Genomic DNA, 24,022 nt, shown 5'->3' with positions numbered 1-24,022 from the left:
TGCTTTTGGGCAGGTGTTGCCCTTTTGGTCTTGTATACATGATTGAACCAAGAAGCATGTTCCTCACATGTGTTATTGTTTTATAGGCCTGTCTAATCTTTGGCTGAAGGGTGAACTTCCAGAATGGCTTCAGTTCTGAGTTAAAAGGGTGTCCAGGGGCCATAGTCTCCGGGGTTCTTCCGGTCTATGTCAGAACAGTAAGTCTGGTCTTTTTTTTTTTTTTTTTGCAAATTTGAATTTTGTTCTACATTTTTCTTCTGCTCTGTCAAGGACCCTCTATCTTGGACTCTGTCAGAGAGTTGGTGGTGGTGCCAGACACCACCTAGTTCTTCTGCACTCAGGCTGGTGGAGGCTGTGGAACTTGCGATCCATTAGTTCTTTGGACTATTATTTCCCTTGTGTCTTTGGTTTTCTTCACCCTTCTTTGCTCCAGATAGGATAGGACCAGTAGATGTATTTTAGATGGCCACTCACAAGCTTTGAAGACCCCAGACGTTACTCACCAAAGTAGGATGTAGAACTTTTTTAATGGACTTTGTTATGCCAATTGACCAGATGACCTCATGACCATGATCCCCAGCCCTCAGCCCCAGTAACTCAGTCCCTCAGGGTGTTCTTATGTATCTATGAAGCTTCTATGACTTTGCCTTTGTCAAGTTGTGCTAACTTCCCCTGTATTGTGCACTGTTTTTCCCTTCACCAAATTTAACACTTATTTACCATCTAGTTAATGATTTCCTCTCCCCAGCCCTTCTCTCCCTCATACCCATCAAAGATTGTTTCTTTCTGGTATAAACCTTTTCTTTTTTTTGTAATAGTGGTCTCATACAGTATTTGTCCTTTTCTGATTGACTTATTTCACTTAGCATAATGCCCTCCAGATTCATCCATGTTGTGAGACGTTTTACAGATTCATCATTGTCCTTTATGGTTGTGTAGTATTCCATTGTGTGTATGTACCACAATTTGTTTATCCGTTCATCTGTTGATGGGCACTTAGGTTATCTCCATTCTTTTTGCTAGTGTGAATAATGCTACAATGAACATGGGTATGCATATGTCTATTTGTGTGATGACTCTTATTTCTTTAGGATATATTCCTAGGAGTGGGATTGCTGGATCACATGGTATTTCTACTTCTAGTTTTTAAGGACGTGCCATATTGATTTCCATAGTAGTTGGACCATTTCACATTCCCACCAGCTGTGCATAAGCGTTCCAATTTCCTCACAACCTCTCCAATGCTTGTTATTTTCTCTCTCTCTCTTTTTTTTTTTTTTTTTTTTGCCAGTAATGTTGGGGTGAGATGGCATCTCATTGTAGTTTTGGTTTGCATTTCTCTAATGGCTAATAATCGCAAGATTCCCTCATGTGTCTGTTGGCCACCTCAATGTCTTCTTTGGTGAAGTGTCTGTTCATATATCCTCGCCAGTTTTTTAACTGGATTATTTGTCTTTTTGTTATTAAGGTGTTGAAGTATTTTGTAGATTTTAGAGATTAGACCCTTGTCAGACATGTCACGGCCAAATTTTTTTTCCCAGTCTATAGATATGTTTCACATCTTTGAGAGAGGGAAGAAGCAAGAGGACACAACAGGGTTAGAGGGGCATAGGCCTCAGATAAGATATTCACAGAAGGAATTAACTTAAATCAAGATGGCAATTAGATGAATTAGAGGAATAGGAATCAGTTCTGTTCATATTTGTCCATTGTTGTTAGTTGCTATGAGCCTGTTCCAACTCATGACGATCTTATGTATAACAGAACAAAACCCTGCCCAATCCTGCTCCATCTTCATGATCTTTGACATGTCTGAGCCCTTTGTTGTGGCTATATTGCTATCCATAAAGCTTTCATTGGCTAATTTTCAAAAGTAGATTGCTACTGTAGTCTGACTTAGTCTGGAAGCTCCACTAAAACCTGCCCACCATGAGTACCTCCACTAGTGTTTGAAATAACAGGAGCACACCTTGCAGCATTATACCAATGTGCAAGTCACCACAGTAGGACAAACTGACAGAGAGGTGCCTGTCTGTCCCCTAGGTAGTGGCTATCAAGCTATAGAAGTGTTCCTCAGAAAAACGCATATAAACGTACACACACACACACACAGCTTCATGCAGTTTCAAGGGGTTCAGGCCACCCTAGGTTAAGCCTTCAGTCTCAGATAATTTCCAATGTTCTATAATTTTATTGACTTACTGTTTTCCTCTTTGACTACATTTTTCATAGCATGTGTACAGCAAATTTACAATTGATATGAAAATGGACTTATTAATCAAGCTGATTCTAGGATTCATTTGACAAGTATTTGTTGAAGATCTAAATTGTTGAAAAGAACACTTTGATGACTAAGATATTGCCTGAGTGAAGCCACAATATTTTCGATCACCTAATATGCATGTGAAAGCTGGATGATGAATAAGGAAGACTGAAGAAGAATTGATGCCTTTGAATTATGGTGTTGGCAAAGAATACTGAATACCCAGTGGACTGTCAGAAGAACGAGCAAGTCTATCTTGGAAGAAATACAGCCAGATTGCTCCTTGGAAATGAGGATGGTGAGATTTCGTCTCATGCACTTTGGACATGTTATCAGGAGACAGCAGTGTCTGGAGAATGGCATCATGCTTGGCAAGGTAGAGGGTAAGCGAAAAAGAGGAAAACCCTCAACGAAATGGATTGACACAGTGGTTGGAACGATCAGCTCAAGCAAAGCAACAATTGTGACGATGGCTCAGGACCAGGAGGTGTTTCATTCTGTTGTATGTAGGGTTGCTATGAGTTGGAACCAACTTGATGGCACCTAACAACAACAACAATTTCTACAACTGATGCAGTGTTAATACTTCATTAATGATAGCACTATATGTCTGATTAATAATTGTTAGCCATCTCTGGTGCTCACTCTTACTTGATTTTAATTGTGGCTACAGAGTCATTAGTCAATTTAGTTTCAGTAAATTATTTTTCATATAAGAGTTTTACTTGAAATTTACCCGTAGTTAATATTACCATCTTTTGTGGAGACGATTTCTTTAAATGTCTCTAAATTGTGGCTGTATTTTGATAAAGTAGCAATCCTGACAAAACCAATTACAATGGAGAAGGAATTGGAAAAGTTATTAGTTCAAAAAATGACAGTATACTCTGAAAATAAAACAAGTGTGATAAATCTGTCCTCTCAGCACTTCTCAAATGCAAGTTGTCACTGTTAGTTAGAAAAAAGCTTTGTTTTCAGACAATGACCTTCTTCTGTAGTTTACACTGTACCATTGTTCTATAACTGGGAATAAATACAATCTTGCACTGTTAACCTAAAATTTTCCTTGTTTCTTTCAAGCTCCTATCTTCCTGCCCTTGTTAATAGACAAAGAAATGAAAGACAAGAGCAGGGATTCTCAAAGCATGGTCCTTGATAGCAGAATTAGCATCACCTAGGACCTTGTTGGGTAGGACCTTGTCGGAAACCCTGGTGGTGTAGTGGTTAAGTGCTACGGCTGCTAACCAAGAGGTTGGCAGTTCAAATCCGCCAGGCGCTCCTTGGAAACTCTATGGGGCAGTTCTACTCTGTCTTATAGGGTCGCTATGAGTCGGAATCGACTCGACGGCACTGGGTTTGGTTTTTTTGGTTTTAGGACCTTGTCAAGAAATGCATATTCTCAGGGTCCAGCCAAACCTGCTGAGACTCAGGAGGTGGGTCTCAGAATCTATGTTTTACAAGCCCCCACCCCAGATGATTATGATGCAGCTTTAAACTGAAAACTGATAGACCATATATTATAGACATTGTCAGTTTACTAAATTCAAATGGCCTAAAGTAGAGCCCAGTATTTTAAGCTCCAGAGACTTCAAACGTAGATTCACTGATAGGGAAATATTTTAAACACACATACAAACATGCATATTTTAAAACATTGGCTGGGTTACAGGTGATCCAGTGAAGCACACTTTAATCTTACAGCAGAAAACAAACTCATCTGATATTTGAACACAAAGAGTAATCCCATACAAAATCATATGCTTCATCTCTCCTCCCATTCACCTGGAAGAGTTTAATTCTACTTGGAAGAAATAAGATTTATGATCTCTACGGCTGTAATTCTATCAAAGTCCAAACATTCTTTGGGGACATAATTGGTTACGCAGTAAACCTACAAACTGGATTTGTAATTTTCTAATTACAACGTTCTGTCTTTCACTTGATCTGTTTCTTTACACATAATCTTTTCACTTCTCAGTAGATCTCAGTGTTCTTCACCTAGTTCACATTCGTTTAACATTAAGATATTTTAAGTGTGTTTTTATATCTTACAGCTATTTTTAAATTTTCTGCTATCATATATCATTTACCCATATAGATTTAACTCCCATCTAGTAATTTTAATGCTATTCTTTTAATGAAGATTTTATTAGTTTTTTTTTTTTTAATATTTTTGGATATACAGACAAATCACCCTAGATAATGAAAAAGGAGAAATTACTAGGTCTATTTTCAATACAGGGCAACACAGATAAAGTTAGCAAATAGGTGACAAATGAGAAGACATTTGGAATATTTAAAGCCAATACTGGATGAATAGCTAAAATATTTTAGAAATGCCTACAAGTTAACAAGAAAAAAAAGAAATTCAACAGGGAGAAAAACAAGAATGTAATTAATTATTTCACAAAGCAAAAAGCCAAAACAGGACATATGTTTAGAGATGATCAACCTCTACTTACAATCAGAGAAACGAGAATTAAAACAACAGTAAACCAATTAGATGGCAAAAGTTTAAAGCCATATAACTTCAAGTGCTGACGAAGATGCGAAGAAAGACAGATAGTCATACATGGTCAGCGGGCGAATAAACTGAAACAGGCTGGACTTTGTGAAGTTAAGTATGCTCTAAATCCCAGTAATCCCACGCTTTGGTTATTGTCCACAGAGAAACCCTTGCAGGTCCATATGGGGACATCTATGCACATACTCACTCAAACAATGTTTATTGTAATGAGCATTTAGCTACAACCTGTCAAACTGTGAGTCCATCACTAACAGAATACATGTTACATTTGGTATGCACAGAAGATGAAATAATATGCAACAGGAAAAGTAATGACTATCCTGACAAAAAGCAACATGTATGGTTTTTTAAAAGACAATTGACTGAAAATAGTAAGAAATCAAGTAAGACCTAAAGTGTAATACTACCTCGAGCATAAAACAAAGCCATGTATTTTCAAGAATGCATATATATCTAAGGACATACCTATATCAGAGTGAGTATAGTGGGGAAGGGAATGGGATTGGGAATAGAGATACGAGATGAAAATAAAATGAAAGAGGGACTTTACATGGAGCCATGCACGATGCTAGTGTGGCTTACCCTGAGGAATACGACTAAGTGACCTCAGTATGTCTGAGGTCTAAAGTATATTGTCTCTTGATTTCCAGTTATTATACCCCTTATTTCTATTTCATGTGTCATTTCACTGGCCAAAACATCAAAAAATTATTAAATAATTATGATGACTAAAAATATTTTTATTATATGCCTAATATAGTAAGAATGCCTTCTTATTTTATTAAAATTCTTCTAATATTATACCATTAAGTATGATGTTGACTCTTCATCTGAAGTAAATTTCATAGAATTAGAAAATATTTTAACTCTGTGAGATTTTTTAAAATTTGTAGTGAGTTGATAAAGCATATACATTTGAAAACCATTAAAATATGTTTTTATCTTATCTCATAAATATATGGCCTTCCCTAATCAAGGTCGCTATGAGTCGAAATTGACTCGACCGCAGTGGGTTGGTTTTTTAATATCAAACCATCTTATGTCCTTGCAATAAATTCTATTTGATGAAGATGGATTTTCCAAATATCAATTCAACTTTAAGTGCAAATATTTTACTTAGGATGTTACAATGACAGTTAAATCCTTATCTCTCTATTAACAGTCTTAAATGCCCAATTTTCTAGTAGCAACTCCTTGTGAATATATTCTAAGCATTTCAAACTCAACACATACAAAATCAAATAGACTAATGTGGAATAGTGTATTATGAAAGAGGACTTTAAAAAAGATAATAATAAATTACCATTCAGCCTTTTCGAATTTAATTTTTTCACCAGAAACAAAGTCCTGGGGAGGAATCTGGGGCTTGATTGTTAAATTTCAAGCAATAGGCATCCACGCTGCTTCACTGAGTAAACCACATAAAATTTTCTGGCATGGACATTTCTGGTTTTTATTTGAAATTGGCAACAACACCCTTATTCAAACTCTTTGGAAAAATTAATCAGTGTTTTACAATTGTAGTAAAATGTGTAGTGTATTCATTCAATGGAAGTTAGTCAGCAATAAAAAGGAATAAACCCCTAATAAGTGCTAGAATATGTGAATCTCACAGACATTATGCTTGGTTAAAGAAGCCAGACACAAAAAATTATATGCTATATAATTCCATTTCTATGAATTTCTTAGAATAGGCAAAACTATATCGGCTCGATGGCAGTGGGTTTTTGGGTTTCTCAGAAGAATGATTGCCTCGGCAGCGGGAGGCGGGGGTGGTGGCGGTGTGAGAATGACTGGCAAGAAGCATGAGGGAACTTACCTTAGCGATGGTTATATTCTATACATTGATAAGGATTTAGATCACACAGGTATATGCATTTGTCAAAAGCCATTAAATGTTAACATGGAATTTGTGTACTTCGTTGTAGTAAATTTTACCTTAAAAAAAAAAGGCTACAAAAAAATCAATCTCCATTTTCTTACTAAGAAATTCTAGTTTCTTATCTAAACGATATGCATTGAAGAAAAAATAAGTAAATAAAACCAGAGAAATGCAGCAACTAACAGAGATTGTAACCATTGGGAAGATTTTTTTTAAAGTAAAAGCAATGTTTCTAAGTTAGTCTTAATGTAAGACATCAAATGTGGAAAAAGAGTAAATTTGGATTATGTCAACAATCGCCTTACAACCCTTTAACTATTATCTGCACATATAGAGGGAGGTTCTGTTGTTGTTTTCACTTCATTTCAGTTTAGTTTAGTTTTACCTCTGGCATTCCTTGTGCAGAGAAAGCACTGAAAGGTGGCACAACCTCTGAAATATTTTCATACCTTGGAGGAGGTGGCTCAAATAATGATGTGTTGAAAAGCTAGAGGAAAAAAAAAAAGAATCAAAAATAAATCAATTAAGGCCTGATTAAACTACAAACAAGGAAAAATACATATTATCTCTTCTGTCACTACAAGGTTAGTCTATCCTTCAGTACTTAAACCAAACCCATTGCTGTCGAGTAGATTCCGACTCATAGTGACCCTATAGGACAGCGTAAAACAGCCCCACAGAGTGTCCAAGGAGCCCCTGGCGGATTTGAACTGCCAACCCTTTGGTTAGCAGCTGTAGCACGTACCCACTACGCCACCAGGGTTTCCATTTTGAGAATACATATCAGATAATCAGCACGGTGGTAGAAGCTGTGAGGAGTTCGTGAAATGAATACATTACAGCTCTGTCCTCAAAATGCTACAGTCTAGTTAGGGAGACCAAGCTAATAAAAATGCCATATCAGAATTACCCAAATTATATTTTCTTATGCCCTCTTAGGAGCAAAAGAGCACAGTATGGTGTTTTCAAATTGTAGATTTTTACCTATTTTGTGGTCGAGAAATGAGTTGGAGTTCTGGGGGTTAAACTGAAAAAAGCCAACAGAAAGTAAATTAAGCTTGCAAAGTTTGTAATACAAAATTAAACAACTGAGAAAAAGAAAAAGAATTATTGACTCCAGGGGAAAATATATTGTGCAGAAGAGCAAAACGAATCACAGTTTATTACATGGCTGTGAATAGTCACAATAATTAAACTACACGCTGCCTTTGAGTTGATTCCAACTCATAGCAGCCCCATGTGTTACAGAATACAACTGCTCCATAGGGTTTTCTTGGCTGTAATATTTATGGAAGTAGATAGCCAGGCCTTTCTTCCATGGTGTCACTGGGTGGGTTCAAACTGCCAACCTTTAGGTTAGCAGTCGAGCTCAAATCATTTGTACCACCCAAGGACCTTGTGGTCAGGGTACAGGAAGAAGTAGAGCTAAATCATCATAATGCCAACAGGCAATGCCTAAATGTGAAAAGAAAAAAAAAAAAAGCACTAGAAACACATTATTATTTAAATAGAGGTAAATATTGAAGTATCAACTAAAAGCTGAATAGTGATTGCTTCTGGGAAGGGGGAAATAAAGAAGGGAGGCACTTTAGAAAACTAAGGGATTCTTTATGTGTAGAAGTAACTTGGATAAAATAAAAATCAAATAATGATATAGTTTTAAAAATTTAAGAAGTTTTAGGTGGCTAAGACCACTAGACAGACTCTCCAAAATGAAACTTATATATGATATATTTTATATTAAGTGTCAAGCTTTATGAATTACATAAATGCTTTAACAGTAAAAATGCATAACAAAATAATAAAAGAAGTAGTATGGTTGCAATTGGGAGGTGAGAAGGAAAGCAATTGGGAGGTGAGAAGGAAAGGAGAGGAGAAACGTAGGTTTTCTACTTTCCTCGTACATAGATAATTCTTAAATTTGATGGGTCAAAACTGAGATTTAAATATACATATATTTTTTATATCATTAAATGGTTTCCCCAAACATGTTTTTAAAATCCTATAGTGTTTAATTATACAGATATGCCACCATTTATTTAAAAAATGTTTTGCGGCCATATGCTCTATACTGGCATTCCTCATATACTTTTTTAAAATACTTTTTTTATTTCGAAACATATTTAATCATACTTTTTGAAGTTAAGCTGTTAACTACTATAATTTAAAACAGTAATTTGGAAAATTAGAAATGATATTAGAAAATTTATCAACAATTATATCATTGACTGCAAAACATATTAATCATTTAAGAGACTGATAATCTCTAAGAGAGATTGACATATTATCATATTTTGAAATTAAAAAAATATATGTATATACTGAAATCACATGAAGCTTTCAGTTCACTGACTATGCTGGACGTATTTGAAGCCATATATAATTTAGAAGGCCCAGTTTTTCTTTTTATGTTATGTAATGATGGAAAAAAATTTTTTTTTTTTTAATGTAATGAAAAGAGCTATTCAGGAGCTATTCTAGATATGGTAGCTTTAAAAAAAAATCCCTCTGCTAAATAGGGATGAATGTATGAAATCCTATGAAAAGAAATATCTTAATCACTTGAACTATCTTCTCTTTTTCAAGTGTCTACTTTAATTTGAAAATAAGATTGTAAATTCTTTTGAATAGGTATCATTCTATAGACCTCCCCCACAAGCCCTTCTCCAAATCATCTTTCTTTCCAAGTGCCCATACACAAGTTCTTGGAACAGAGCTGAGCACATAATCACATCACAGACACTATCATTGAGCACCAGTGAAAATCTGCTGACTCAAACTATTCACTGAGTCTCTGAATTTTCTAGCAACTTCAACTCTATGCAATGTCTTCATAATCTGAACCTATCAAAGAGGTATCTGGTCTTATTTTAGTTGCTTCAAAGCTCACTAATATATTGTATTTGATGGGATTAACACTGGTGTGCAACACTCAAAATGCAAAATAGTAACTGCCATCAAGCACTTACTTCTCAGAATCCAACATTGTATTAAATTCAATTACAGTCATGAACCATGTAACATCCATTCCAGCAATGACCAACCACACATATGTCTGTGGTCCCATGAGGTTATAGGTAAGTTAGAACGGTTAGGTACGGTTCGTATTTAACGTTAGTTAATCAAATGTTTGTCTCAGTATATACTGTACCTTTCTATGCATAAAAGAACATTAAAGAAACACATCCAAATACACTAAAACATCTTTAACATGACAATACAGTAATAATAATAATGTTTTAATGCGTGTCACAAATTATCACCCATCTGTTATTACGAATCATTATATGTACCTCAAATTTTTTAATATAATAGGCTTTATGTGGGTCGGTTCATAACTAAAGGTTGTACGTTTGTAGCACAGGAATTGTTCAAACATAATATTGTGTTTGCACAATGTCCAGATCACATAACGTCCTATTTTACAGAACATATCATGGACGTTAAACGAGCCATGATTGTATTAGAAAGTAGTTAAAGTTGGTAAGAGATATTAAAAATATCACTAACAAGTTTCAGTAATGCTGATTTCTATCAATATTTGCAGATGGGATAAGATAGTCTTTCACAGAAAGTATTCGAAAATAATAGATATTAGGTAGAAGCTTTCTTTTATCCTTTTTTTTTTTTTTTTACCTCATTTCCATCTTCATCAATTATTGAGATGTAGTTGGGATGAGTCTCATTGGGGTAGGACAACAGGACATCGTAATGGGCTAACTGAACAGAATCCAGTCCAAACTCTTTCCACTGGGATTGAATTTGCTTTGCAAGCTGAAAGTTTTGTTCTGTTCCTGCTAAATGTGGTATCTGTGTAAAATTACTGGTGAACGAAAATTAAAAGTGGTTAGAAATCAATGCTTAGTCTTTATCCTAAATCAACAACAAAATAAGGCAGATTTACGTTAAAAAATATTTTGAAAAGTGATAAGGTAAAAAAGGAATGTAATGGTATTTTTGCATCAAATAGATTTTCAAAGCCTGTTTTGAAATGTTCGTGCTCTAATTTGTACTTATTCAAAAGAAAAACTGGACAAACTGATATTTATAGAGTCCTTGATGACACAGTTATTAAGAGCTTAGCTGCTAACCAAAAGGTCGGCAGTTCAAATCCACCAGCCACTCCTTGTAAACCCTATGGGTCAGTTCTACTCTGTCCTATGGGGTTGCTATGAGTCAGAATTGACTCAAAGGCAATGGGTTTGGTTTTCTTTTTTGGTTTGTATTTGCAGTCCTGTGGACAGGCTCCATACAGTAGATGAAAAAAGTATCATATTCTTTCCATTTCTTTGCTTGTGTAAAATGTATTTGGGAAATAAAAAATATTTTCTTCCGAAAGGCCAAGCTGAGACATGCTAAGAACTACTGAGAATTAAATTTACTTTCAAACACTGAAAGTTATAGGCATATTTGAAACCAATTACCAACCATTTAGAAATTGTCCTCATTAAGGAATAATCTAAACATACGGTCACAAGCTCAGACTGAATTTCTCACGCTCCATCAATCATGCGCTATAGTACATTAAAAATTAATGAAGAGAACTATTGTAACGGGAAATATCTTTAACAAAGATGCTATTCTGTACGTGGCCAAAATTTGGCTATCATGTCTTGAGTTCTTTACCTGTACATAGGAAGAATATCACTACCTCACTACTTCACAAAGATTTGAGGCTCATTGAGATAACTGACATTAAATGGCAGTTCTGAATTTTTTGTTGTTGGTGTTGTTCTAATCAGCTGGAAAGTGTGTCACAAATAATTTTTGCTCATACTGTAGAATACCAAATTTCGTTAAAAAACAGTAGTAATAATAATTTAGAAATTATCCAAAACAGTGACTGTTTTGTATATTCAAAAATATTACTTATATATACCTTTCTAGCTTGAAAAGTTTAAATATAATCCAAGTATCATTTGAAGCCTGTTACATAATATTATCTCATTTCATTTATAAAGCAAAGTTATGAGGAAGCTATTGGTATTCCTGTTTTAATACATTACATCTAGTTTACAAATGACAAGACTATGCTTACAGGAGTTACATGACTTAAAGTAAAAGGTGGAACTAGTATGCAAATGCAGACCATTGATATTCTGAGGCACTCCATCTAAAAGCTCTTCTAAAATAATTTCATCTTCCAGGACGTGAGGGAAGAAGGAAAGGCCCTCTAAAGAGATGCAAACAGTAAACAGGTCTGAGAATTCTACCAGGTGTTTACAGAACATAAAAGAAAACATGAGATATGCCTGTACCCCCAATACTGACTGAAAAGGCAGCCCCTACTTAACCCCCTGAACCTACAATCAGACGTAGATAATTCACATAGGTAGTGGGGACCTTTAAGAGCAGAACAAAGGATCATAAAGTGGGAGAAGAAGGAAAGCTGGAGGCTTCTGATCCATGGGCAGGGGCGGATTACCCAGTAAGTAAGGTAAGCACAGGCTAAGTTGTGTTTATTTACTAATCTGTAGTGTGCAATTTCACATGGGCTTCACCTCATCTTTGAAATCGTTCACTACATATTAGTAAGCACAAGTAAACCCGTGTTTACCTTGCTTACTCGGTAATCCACCCCTGTCGGGAACTGTAAATTTGAAAACAGGCTCTGATTCTGTTGGAAGGGACTGTGGGGTTGGGAGGGACAGATGCCAGTCATAGCTACAAGCAGAATCTTTGTGGTGAAAAAATGTGAAATCATTCACTACATATGATCTGATAAGCAAGGTAAGCACTGTGCTTACCTTGCCTATTGGATGATCTGCCCCAGTTCATGGTACATATGGCACATATAGATTGGAAGCTCTCTGATGTATAAATGACAAGTTGCAAATCTGGAGACTCCAAGAAGCTTCTAGAGATTTTGGCATCCTTGGGATGAGTGGGGGTGCTCTTAATCTCTTTGTGTGTAAGTGTGTTAATGGTGAACACCCTTGAGTTCTAAGTAATAAGAGAAACTTATAGAGGGTCATGGAGAATAAACAAGAACCTGGCTGCTAGGTTTTGCTCAAGAGTCCAGAAAGAAAAGTAAAGGAAGGCATTCATTTTTTTTTCTTTGTTGGTTAGTCCATGTCACAGGTTGGGAAAGGAAGAAGAAATCAGGGAAGAAGCTCTGTCTGGGAGTGAAGACTACATCTCCTGGACCTCTATTTTTTATTATACCTATTATACATAACTACAGTGGAATAGGAGTGTCTGAGTGGTGCAAGCGGTTAATGTGTTTTGGTCATTAACTGAAAGGTTAGAGGTTCAAGTCCACCCAGAGGCACCTCAGAAGAAAGAACTGGTGATCTACTTCTGAAAAAATCAACCATTGAAAACCCTATGGAACAGTTCTACTCTAATACACATGGAGTCACCATGAGTCAGAATTGGCTGGACTGCAATTGATACTGGTACTGGTATAGTGGAATAAGTGCAAGAGGCAGAGGCGGGGTTTCCACAAAGGTAAAGAAGCTTACGCTTCAGGGTCTCTCACTTGAGAGAGCTCTTTCGATACACCAGGAGGTATCCTACCAAATTTTTATTAATAACTTTAATTCTACTATAATTAATAAAGTCATATATACATGTGAGTTTGTATATTATCCTTTTATATAAAATTATAAAAAATCAAAGAATACTTTTTTGTGACACATGAATTATAAACCATTCAAATTTCAGTGCCCGTAAACAACGTTTTATTGGAACAGTCACACTTATTCAGTTATGTACTTTCTATGACTTCTTTTGTGCTACAACAGCAGAGCTGAGTAGCTGTGACTACCAACTGGCCCACAAAGCTTGGCCCTTTCCAGAAAAAGTTTGCTGACTTCTGTTCTAAAACGTCTATAAAAGTGAAGTTCAGTTGAAAGCATATTCCTCACTATGTAAAATGTGATACAATAAGATCCCTGAGAGATAGAAACTAAAAAAGGTTAGCTACTGATACTTGAAATTTTGAATCAAAACTTCTAAACAGGAGGTGGGGTCAACATGGCAGAGTAGTAAGATGCTTCCTGTGGTCCCTCTTTCAACAAAGACCCAAAAAAAAAACAAGTGAATCGATTATATATGACAGTCTAGGAGTCCTGAACATCAAAGGCAAACTTGAGAAATTGGACTGAACAGCAGAGGGAGGGAGAGATGGTTCAGAAGCAGTGAGGAGTTGCCAGACCTGAGCTGGTGGAAATTGGCACCCTGCAGGCAGCATTGGCTGACGTGTGCAGAGAGGCAAGTAGGCGAGCTTAGGATGAGTTTTCCACATCTGGAGAAATTAAGTGGCAGAGAGTCTGCTCAAGCCTCCAGAACCAGCAAGAAGTGGTGCTCAGTCAGCAAAAGGTAAGTACATGCATCTAACTTACTGCACAGATTAAAAAACACCCCCTTTGGGAAGAGCTGCTTTCCCATTTACCTTCCCACTCCCTGCTCTAAACCAGCTCCCAGGCCAGCTTCAGCAATTGCCGCATCCCCTGGGTCAGAAGTATCTGTCGCCCACCCCCAAAGCCATTCTACTGGCTTTGGAGACAGAACAAATCAACAACAACAAAAAAAAAAAAACCAAACCTGTTGCCTTCGATTCGATTCCAACTCATAGTGAACCTATAGGACAGAACAGAACTGCCCCACAGAGTTTCCGAGTAGCACCTGTTGGGTTCGAACTGCTGATCTTTTGGTTAGCAGCTGTAGCACTGAACCACTACAGCACCAGGGTTTCCAAATAGGAAAATATAATCTGCCAGCTCCCTTAAGCTGGGAACTCAGTGAAGTTACAGGCATTTTTGCCTAGGCACAGGCATAAGGGGGCCATGGACTTTGAATGCATTCCACCTCAGCATAGGCCTGTGTGAGCCCATTTCAACAGAATAAGCTCTCATTAGCACAGTACAACAGGGTATATACCTGAAGCCTATTTTCAAATGTATCAGCTATAAGGTGATGTGGTAGATTCGTGACATGTGACACCACTCTGCCCATTAAGCAGGGTCCTCATCTACCCACATCAGGATCCTGAGGACTGGTGGCTTCATCCACGCCACCTAACCATGCACAGCATGGGTCCAAGAATAAGTGGTACCTCCCAGTCCTTACAGCCAACAGCATTGGTCCCCATAGTCCAGCTGCAAAACCCACCCACCTACATGCTCTGGGGAGCAGGGACATGCTTTTCTTCCAGACACTCAGGGGTAGCCATCAGCCCCATGTCTTACTCAGTGCATGATCTCCTACTGCAGCCAGACACCTATGCCTATTCTAATCACCCCTGCCTGTCTAGGATGATAGCTGAAAGCCTGAACCATATACTTGGCCACCAACTACCTAGACACATACGAGAAAAATAAATGGACTTCTGGGCTCACATACCTAGTAACAGCTCCAATCATGCAGTGACAGAATGTGACAGCTTCAAAGGCACCAATAATCTAACTAGCCCACACAACCAGCCTATTTGGGCATATCAAAACAAAACAAGAAGCTATGACATAGTGAGCAAACATAAAATAAATACATATAATAACTTATTGATAGCTTGGAGACAAGAGTCAATATCAAATCACATAAAGAAGTAGGCCATGATGGCTTCAGCAAGCACCCAACACAAAGAATCAAGAAACCTCCTGGAGGAAGATAATTTCCTGGAACTACTAGAGATAGAATTCAAAGGATTAATACACAGGGCTCTTCAAGAGATCAGGCAAAATGCAGAACAAGCCAAGAAACACACAGACAAAGAAATAGAGGAACTTAAGAAGGTTATACAAAAGCGCAATGACAAATTAACAGACTGCAAGAATCCATAGAGAGGTAGCAAACAGAAATCCAAAAGATTAACAATAAAATTGTCAGACAGAATTAGACACTCAACAGAAAGTCATAGGAGCAGAATTGAGGCAATGGAAGTCTGAATTAGTGAGACTGAAGATAAAGCACTTGATGCCAACTTATCTGAGGAAAAATCAGGTAAAAGAATTTTTAAAAAATGAAGAAACCCTAAGAATTATGTGGGACTCTATCAAGAGTTATAACCTATGAGTGATCGGAGTACCATAAGAGGGGGAATAACAAAAAATACAGAGAGAATTACTGAAGATTTGCTGGCGGAAAACTTCCCTGGTATTGCAAAAGATGAGAAAATAACTATCCAAGATGCTTATCGAATCCCACACAAGTTAGATCCCAAAAGAAAGTCACCAAGACATATTATAATCAAACTTGCCAAAACCAAAGATAGAGAATTTTAAGAGCCACTAGAAATAAACAAAAAGTCATCTACAAAGAAGAGACAATAAGACTAAGCTCAGGCTACTTAGCAAAAACCACACAGGCAAGAAGGCAATGGGATGACACATATAAAGACTTGAAGGAAAGAAATTGCCAGCCAAGAACTGTATATCCAGCAAAACTGTCTCTCAAATATTGGGAAATTAGGGCTTTTCCAGATAAACAGAACTTTAAGTAATTTGTAAAACCAAACCAAAATTACAAGAAATGCTAAAAGGAGTCCTCCAGTTAGAAAATCAATAACATCAGATAACATCTCCAGACTAGCACACAGGAGAGAACAAACAGATATAAGCCCAGATAGGGAAATCACAAAGAAATCAAAGCTAAAACACTGAAAATAGGGAAACAGATATCAATATGCAAAAGATGACAACATTAAAACAAAAAAGAGAGACTTAAAAATGTATTCACAGATCTTTCATATGGAGAGGCAGTCAAGGCGATATAAAGAAATAAAAGATTGGTTTAAACGTAGAAAAATAAGGGTAAATATTAAGGTAACCACAAAAGAAACTAACAGTCCTACACATCAAAATAAAAAACATGAAAAACATAAAGAATCAGCAAATACAAAATCAACAGCAATGGAAAGAATGAAAAGAAAACACAAAAAGAAAAATGACTCAGCACAGAAAATTAAGTGGAACAAAGAAATTGTCAATTCTACCCAAAGTGACCTATAAATACAATGCAATCCCTAACCAAATTCCAATGGCATTTTTTAATGAGATGGAGAAACAAATCACCAACTTCATATGGAAAGGGAAGAGGCCCCAGATAAGTAAAGCATTACTGAAGGAGAAGAACAAAGTGGGAGGCCTCACACTACCTGATTTTAGAGCATAGTCAAAAGAGTCTGGTACTGGTTCAACAACAGATACATAGACCAATGGAACAGAATTGAGAATCCAGACATAAATTCATCCACCTACAAGCAGCTGATATTTGACAAAGGCTCAAAGTGTGTTGAATGGGGAAAAGACAGTCTCTTTAACAAATGATGCTGTCATAACCGGATATCCATCTACAAAAAAATGAAGCAAGACCCATACCTCACACCATGAACAAAAACTAAACCAAAATAGATCAAAGACCTAAATATAAAATCTAAAAAGATAAAAATAATGGAAGAAAAAATAGGGAAAATGCTAGGAGCCCTAATACATGGCATAAACAGAGTACAAAACATTACTAACAATACACAAACACCAGAAGAGAAACTAGATAACTGGGAGCTCCTAAATATCTAACAATTATGCTCATCAAAATACTTCACCAAAAGACTAAAAGACAACCTACAGGCTGAGAAAATAATTTTGGCTACGATATATCTGATCAGGGTCTAATCTCTAAAATCTACAAGATACTTCAAAACTTCAACAACAAAAAACCAAATAATCCAATTAAAAAATGGGCAAAGGATGTAAACAGGTAGTTCACCAAATAAGGCATTCAGGTAACTAACAAATACATGAGGAAATGCTCACTATCATTAACCATTAGAGAAATGCAAATCAAAGCTACAATGAGATACCATCTCACTCCAACAAGGCTAGCATTAATCCAAAAACCAGAAAATAATAAATGTTGGAGAGTTTGTGGAGAGACTGGAATACTTATACACTGCTGTGGTGGGAATGTAAAATGGTACAACCTCTTTGGAAATTGATTTGGTGCTTCCTTAAAATGCTAGAATTGGAAGTACCATATGATCCAGCAATTACACTCCTTGGAATATATCCTAGAGGAATAAGAGCCCTCACAGGAATAGATATATGCACACCCATGTTCATTGCGGCACTGTTCATAATAGCAAAAAAGCAGAAACAACCTAGGTGCCCATCAATTTACAAATGGATAAACAAATTATGGTGTATTCGCAAAATAGAATACTAGGCAATGATAAAGAACAATGATGAATCTGTGAAACATAATATGGATGAATCTGGGAGGCATTATGCTGAGTGAAATTATTCAGTTGCAAAAAGACAAATATGTATGAGACTGCTATTATAAGAATTCAAGAAAAGGTTTAAACACAGAAGAAAACATTCTTTGATGGTTACAAGGGTGGGGAGGAAGGAAGAGGGAAATTCACTAACTAGATAAATAGACAGGAATTATCTTAGGTGAAGGGAAGGACAATGCACAATACAGGGGAAGTCAGCTCAGCTGGACAAAACCAAAAGCTAAGAAGTTTCCTGAATACAACCAAACACTTCGAAGGACAGAGTAGCAGGGGCAGGGGCCTGGGGACCATGGGTTCAGGGAATATCTAGGTCACTTGGTATAACAAAGTTTATTAAGAAAGCGTTCCACATTTCACTTTGCTGAGTGGCGTCTGGGGTCTTAAAAGCTAGTGAGCGGCCATCTAAGATGCATCAATTGTTCCCAACCCACCTGGAGCAAAGGAGAATGGAGAACACCAAAGACACAAGGAAAATACTCGCCCAAGAGACAGAAAGGGTCACATAAACCAGAGACTCCATCGGCCTGAGACCAGAAGAACTAGATGGTGCCCAGCTACCACCAGTGACTGCCCTGACAGTGAACACAACAGAAAATCCCTGACGGCGCAGGAGAAAAGCGGGGTGCAGAACTCAACTCTAGTAAAAAGACCAGACTTAATGGTCTGACTAAGACTGGAGGAACCCCGGAAGACATGGCCCCTGGACTCTCTGTTAACCCAGAACTAAAACCATCCTCAAAGCCAACTCTTTAGACAAAGATTAGACTCAACTATAAGACATAAAAGGACGCCCGTGAAGATACATGAGACTAAATGGGCAGCTGTTCTCTGGAGGCAAGATGAGAAGGCAGAACGGGACAGGAGCTGGTTGAATGGACATGGGAAATCCTGGGTGGAAAGGTGTGTGCTGTCACATTACAGGGAGTGCAACTAGGGTCACATAACAAGGTGTGTATAAATTTTTGGTATGAGAAACTAACTTGAGCTGGAAACTTTCACTGAAAGCACAATTCAAAAAAAAAAAAAAAAACTTCTAAATAGAATTTTTCCCAACAAATTGTCCACATCAACTTTCAAGTATATACTTACTATAAGAACTTCTTGATGTTCTCAGCTTTTAATTCATCCAAAAATACCTTCTTCACACTTTGTTGTGGAACAATGATTGATTCACTGGAGGATTTTATAAACCACCCTGTGAAATGCACACAAATAGAGCAATGAGATACAAGCTCATAGGCAGATCCTACTTTTCCTTATTGTTGCATCTGCCCGATGTGAAATACAAAATATCAATTACCTCTGGCGTTAACTGAGATTTTTCTGAAGTATAATTTCTCTTGCCTACTTTCCATTAAAAAAAGAACACGCACTCTTTTAAGAACTGTCTATATAGCATCAAATGGATAACAGAACTCAAAACATTAGGTAGGAAATCTAAGGGACAGTGAGTTTATGTTAATGGGGAAAGGACAATTGTGAAAAGGAGAGTGAGAATGGTTGCACAACTTACAGAATGTAATCAATGTCACTGAATTATACATGGAGAAATTCTTGAATTGGTGTATGTTCTGCTGCGTATATTCTCAACAATAACAAAAATAAATTTTAAAAAAGTACATGCAAACTGATTTTTAAATTATAATATAATTAAAATATCTTTTTATCCAATTTCAGAGATAGGTGTTGCTGCTATTCTCCCTAAGAAATGTTTTATGATGAAATCAGCACTGAACTTAAATATGGCGTTAATGTTTCTATTTATGAGGATAAAACATGATCTGTAGAAAGTTAAGGCAAAAAAGAGATCTGCCTTCTTTCTCCATGAAGGTTTTGTCCTCAGTGACTGCTCCTCTGCTTGCCAAGAATAGGCACTGAATAAATGTTTATAATGAATGAATTACGAATACATCTCAAGTACATAAATTATTTCAAAAAGTTGAAAGAAGCTCAGACTTCGCATTTGCTCTGGCTCTGAAACTAAAACAAAATGTGCTGAGGTTTTTTTGCAGTTGAAGTACCCCCCCCCCCAAAAAAAAAAACCTGTTACCATTTAGTTGATTTCATTACCCTACAGGACAGTAGAACTGCCCCCATAGGGTTTCCAAGGCTGTAAATCTTTATGTGAGCAGAATGCTAAATCTTTCTCCTGTGTAGCAGATGGTGGGTTCAAACCACAGACCATTCGGTTAGCAGCCGAGCGCTTAACTGCTGTGCCACCAGGCCTCCAGCTCCAGCTGAAGTAGGCTTGAGAAATTCCGAGTCAGAAAACTACAGTGACACTACAATTCACCCAACATCTCTGCAAGGAGTCCAGCTTACAGAGGAGACCAGAGGCAATGAATGGCCAGATCACACAGAGCCTTTGGCCACTGTAAAGACTTTGGCGTTTAAACTGAGGGAGATGGGACGCCATTACAGAGTTTGTGCAGAGAAATGATATGATCAGGGGATAAAATGGTTACCAAATTCAGCACCCAGCTAGCTCTCCTGGAACTTCCTAGTCATTGAATCAAATGATCACATACATACATAAACGCACATATACATACTGAAATAAACAGAGCTAAAGAAAATACAGTTCCACTTGGGCGTAAAACAGAATCCAGAGCAAGAGTAAAGTGCCTGGCAATACCTTAACCTGATCCTGTGCATAAAAGTCCATTTAGGAGTTTTCCCACCAAGAAAGAATAAAGTGCCTGCACCCCAGCACTGTGCTAGGAGGTTTACATTTTATTTCATTGCTATTCCCAATAAATTTCAGATAAACGACCCTCATCAAAAAGAAAGGGAAACTGAGGTTTAGAGAAATTTGGTAACTTATTCAAGGCGACTGAGAGAAGGTAGAGTCAAAAGTACAAAGTAAAAGTGTGAGCTTGTCTGCGTTGCCCTGGTTTTCTTGGAGAGTTGGGTTAACTCTGGTAAAGATCCTTTTCAGAGCTCTCTAGAAAATCTGGGGTCAAAGAAACATTAACCCAGTTTTCAGATGTGCCTTTTTGCTCCCAAGCTGAAAGAACGCAGAGAGAAAAAGTCCCCTGTACAGCACGGCCGTGAACTCTATCGCACACGTGAAGAAGCCCCAAGCCCATGGTTCCATAAAGATCCTGAGCAAGAACGTGCCGCTTTGAGCAAAGCTCCCTGGACGACCTGGTTCATCTGCCCCAAATATCTGCCGCTTGCTTAAAAAAGTACCTACTTCTTGCAAAGCTTAGGCGAGTGGAACTTTCTGAAGCCCAGTTTCAGGAATTCACCGTTCTACACCTTACCCTGGGAATCTGTCCCACAAGTTACTGGTCCAGAATCAAATCCTGCACCGCCCCCAGAACCTCCCCACCTAATTAGTGGGTAGGGTCGCTGCGAGTCGGAATCGACTCGATGGCACTGGGTTTGGTTTTGGTTGGTTTTCATCACCACATACCTCCGACTCAAAATTGCTGCCCCTGAGGGAGAACGAGAAGCTTTGGTGACGCTGTGGTTCAGCGCTCTGCTGCTAACCTAAAGGTGGGCAGTTAGAACCCATCAGCTGCTCTGCGAAAGATGTGAAAAACTTTCACGAAGATTTACATCCTAGGAAACTCTAGGGGGGGCAGCTCTACCGAGAGCTACAGGGTCGCTATCCACCGGAAGGCAGTGGGTGTTTAGTGGGTTGGCAGGAGGAAAGCAAGAGCTCGGCCCGCGTGTCCCCGGAACCGCGAATTGCCCGGCTCCCCACGCCCGCGTATGCGCCGGGGTTTGGGTGGCTAGCGCGTCCCTACCGAAGAGGAAGCCCAGGCCAAACAGGCCGCCGGCCAGTACCAGCGCCCCAGCGCAGAGCCAGCTCCGGCGGCGCCAAGCGACAGCGGACGAGTCGGCGTCTTGAAGGAGATTCCACATCCTCGCGCGGGTCTGGCCCCCAGAGTGTGCCCCTCAACTCGCAGCTCCGCAAGGCAAAGCCTTCCTCCCACAAGTGCTTCTATTATCAGTTACTGGAGGCTGGAATCTGCTCCCTGGTATGTCTAGTTTCTCCGCCCTCAAAGTATTTTCACTCTGAACCAATCGGAAGAAAGAAACCCAGCCCCTTATGAGAGGTTCTTTAAAAAAAAAAATTCTTATTTAAAAGAAAGAAGGGAGGAGGGAGGGAAAGAGGAAGAGAGGAAGGGGGACTACTCATCTCTCCACTCCCAGACCAAAATCTTCATTCCCTGAAAGGAAAACAGTGCTGCCCATACTGGCTGAAAGTTTTGACTCATTAATATTACTTGGAAATGAAACCATCATTTTCATCCCAGCTGATAACAAGAGCTGAAAGCTGTCTTTCCAACAGCCTGTAACAGCAGTTTGCACTCAATGAAAAATGAACAAATTTGAACAGGGGCAGGTTAGCCAATAGGCAAGGTAAGCAACGGCTTACTTGTGTTTACTTACTAATCTGCGGTGAACAATTACAAATGGGTTTCACACGCACTGGGTAATCCGTCCCTGTCAGGGACTGTAAATGTGAAGAGGCTTTGATTCTGTAGGAAGGTGCTGTGGGATTGGCAGAAAGGCAGATACCAGCAATACCTACCCACTAACCCGCTGCCGTCGAGTCGACTGAAACCATCTTTGATGTGGTGAAAAAATGTGAAATTATTCATTGCAGCTGATCTGGTAAGCAAGGTAAGCACAATAATCCACCCCCGAATTTGAATTTTATTCTTACTTATTATTTGGAATGTCAAAAATACATTCCATTTGATTTCTAGTTTTTCTGAAGTTCCCAGAGTTTGCCATAAGGAGTTCAGCTGGCCCAGGCAAGCCTAGAGCACACCCTACACCCTTCATACTCCAGGCAGGAAAGGAGCAGCTTCAAGCTTCAGCGAAAGAAGTGGCTGCATAGAGGAGTTTGAGTCCCAGGGTTGGAGGAAGGGTTTTTGAGGACTTACAGGCCATAAACCCCACTGTCTTAGTTGTCTAGTGCTACTGTAACAGAAATACCACAAGTGGATGGCTTTAACAAAGAGAAATTTATTCTCTCACAGTTTAGGAAGCTAGAAGACCAAATTCAGAGTGCCAGTTCCAAGAGAAGGGTTTCTCTCTCAGTCAGCTCTGGGGGAAGAGCCTTGTCATTAGCCTTCCCCGGGTCTGGGAGCTTCTCGCAGGGACTCGGGTCCAATGAACATGCTCCACTCCTGCTCTTCTTGCGTGATGGTAATGAGGTCCCTAGCCTCTCTGCTGTCTTATCTCTTGTATCTCAAAAGAGATTGACTCAGGGTATAGCCTAATCTTGCAGGTTGTGTCCTACCTCGTTAACATAGCTGCTTCTAATCCTGCCTCATTAACATCATAGTGGTAGAATTTACAACACAGAGGATAATTACATCAGATCACAAAATGGCGGACAACCACACAATACTGGGAATCATGACCTAGCTGAATCGACATACATTTTTGAAGCACCCAATTCAGTCTATAACATTCACCAAGAAATATGCCAGCGCTGCAGCCAAGCACACCCAGAGGTACAGACGGCCCCTGGACTTCGCCATGGCTTCTTCAGGACTGAGCTTGGGAGCGCTGGCTGCCACTGCAAGCCTCAGGACTGTGCACAAAAACAGAGGTGCTCAGGGACACGGGGAGGGCCCAGGTTGCTGCCTACCTCCACCACAAAGCCTACCTCCACCCTCCTAATCTGTCCTGGCCACAATGAAAACCCCTGTCATCCCCATGGACTCTCAAGGGGGGAGAGGAAGCCCAGCTGAGGAGACACGTTCTTCCTGTTTGCAGGCAGTTTTCATTTTGTGGCACTGCAGTAACCAAGGTGACTGCTTGGAACTGCTAAAAATGCCCTTACTGGTTTCCGAAAGAACTTTCCTCATCCTGCTTTATTTGCCACCCCTATCCCAGGAATTGTTAAATTTTAGCTGCAAAGTACATTTAAGTACTGCCTTTAAACTTCTCTGTTGCTTATGTTGTTGTATTACGTGTCTTTGAGTGGGTTCCAACTCATGGCGACCCCTATGTACAGCAGAACGAAACAGTGCCCATTCCTGCACCATCCCCACAATTGTTATGCTTGAGCCCATTATTGCAGCCACTATGTTGATTATGCTGTTGCCAAATTCTCTATCCTTGTTTCTGCCTCGTCAAACTCAG

At 38.6% G+C, this 24,022-nt stretch overlaps 1 protein-coding gene across 2 annotated transcripts in view; it reads right to left on the bottom strand.

The window, feature by feature from the left end:
• The window catches only part of FOLH1 (folate hydrolase 1), a 67,627-nt gene extending 45,846 nt beyond the window's left edge, over window positions 1-21,781 (bottom strand). For both annotated transcript variants that reach the window (XM_003418511.4, XM_003418512.3), the window contains exons 1-4: window positions 21,664-21,781; window positions 18,998-19,103; window positions 10,309-10,495; window positions 7,058-7,159 (exon numbers count right to left, since the gene is read on the bottom strand). In XM_003418511.4, the coding sequence (XP_003418559.1) occupies window positions 7,058-7,159; window positions 10,309-10,495; window positions 18,998-19,103; window positions 21,664-21,781 (513 nt within the window). The remainder of the gene's footprint in view (window positions 1-7,057; window positions 7,160-10,308; window positions 10,496-18,997; window positions 19,104-21,663) is intronic.
• Between the last annotated feature and the right edge of the window lie 2,241 nt (window positions 21,782-24,022).

Source organism: Loxodonta africana, chromosome 7 (genome assembly GCF_030014295.1).
Source record: "Loxodonta africana isolate mLoxAfr1 chromosome 7, mLoxAfr1.hap2, whole genome shotgun sequence".
Classification (NCBI taxonomy): Eukaryota; Metazoa; Chordata; class Mammalia; order Proboscidea; family Elephantidae; genus Loxodonta; species Loxodonta africana.
Note: the sequence above shows the minus strand (reverse complement) of the source record. Positions and strands in the feature narration are given on the sequence as shown.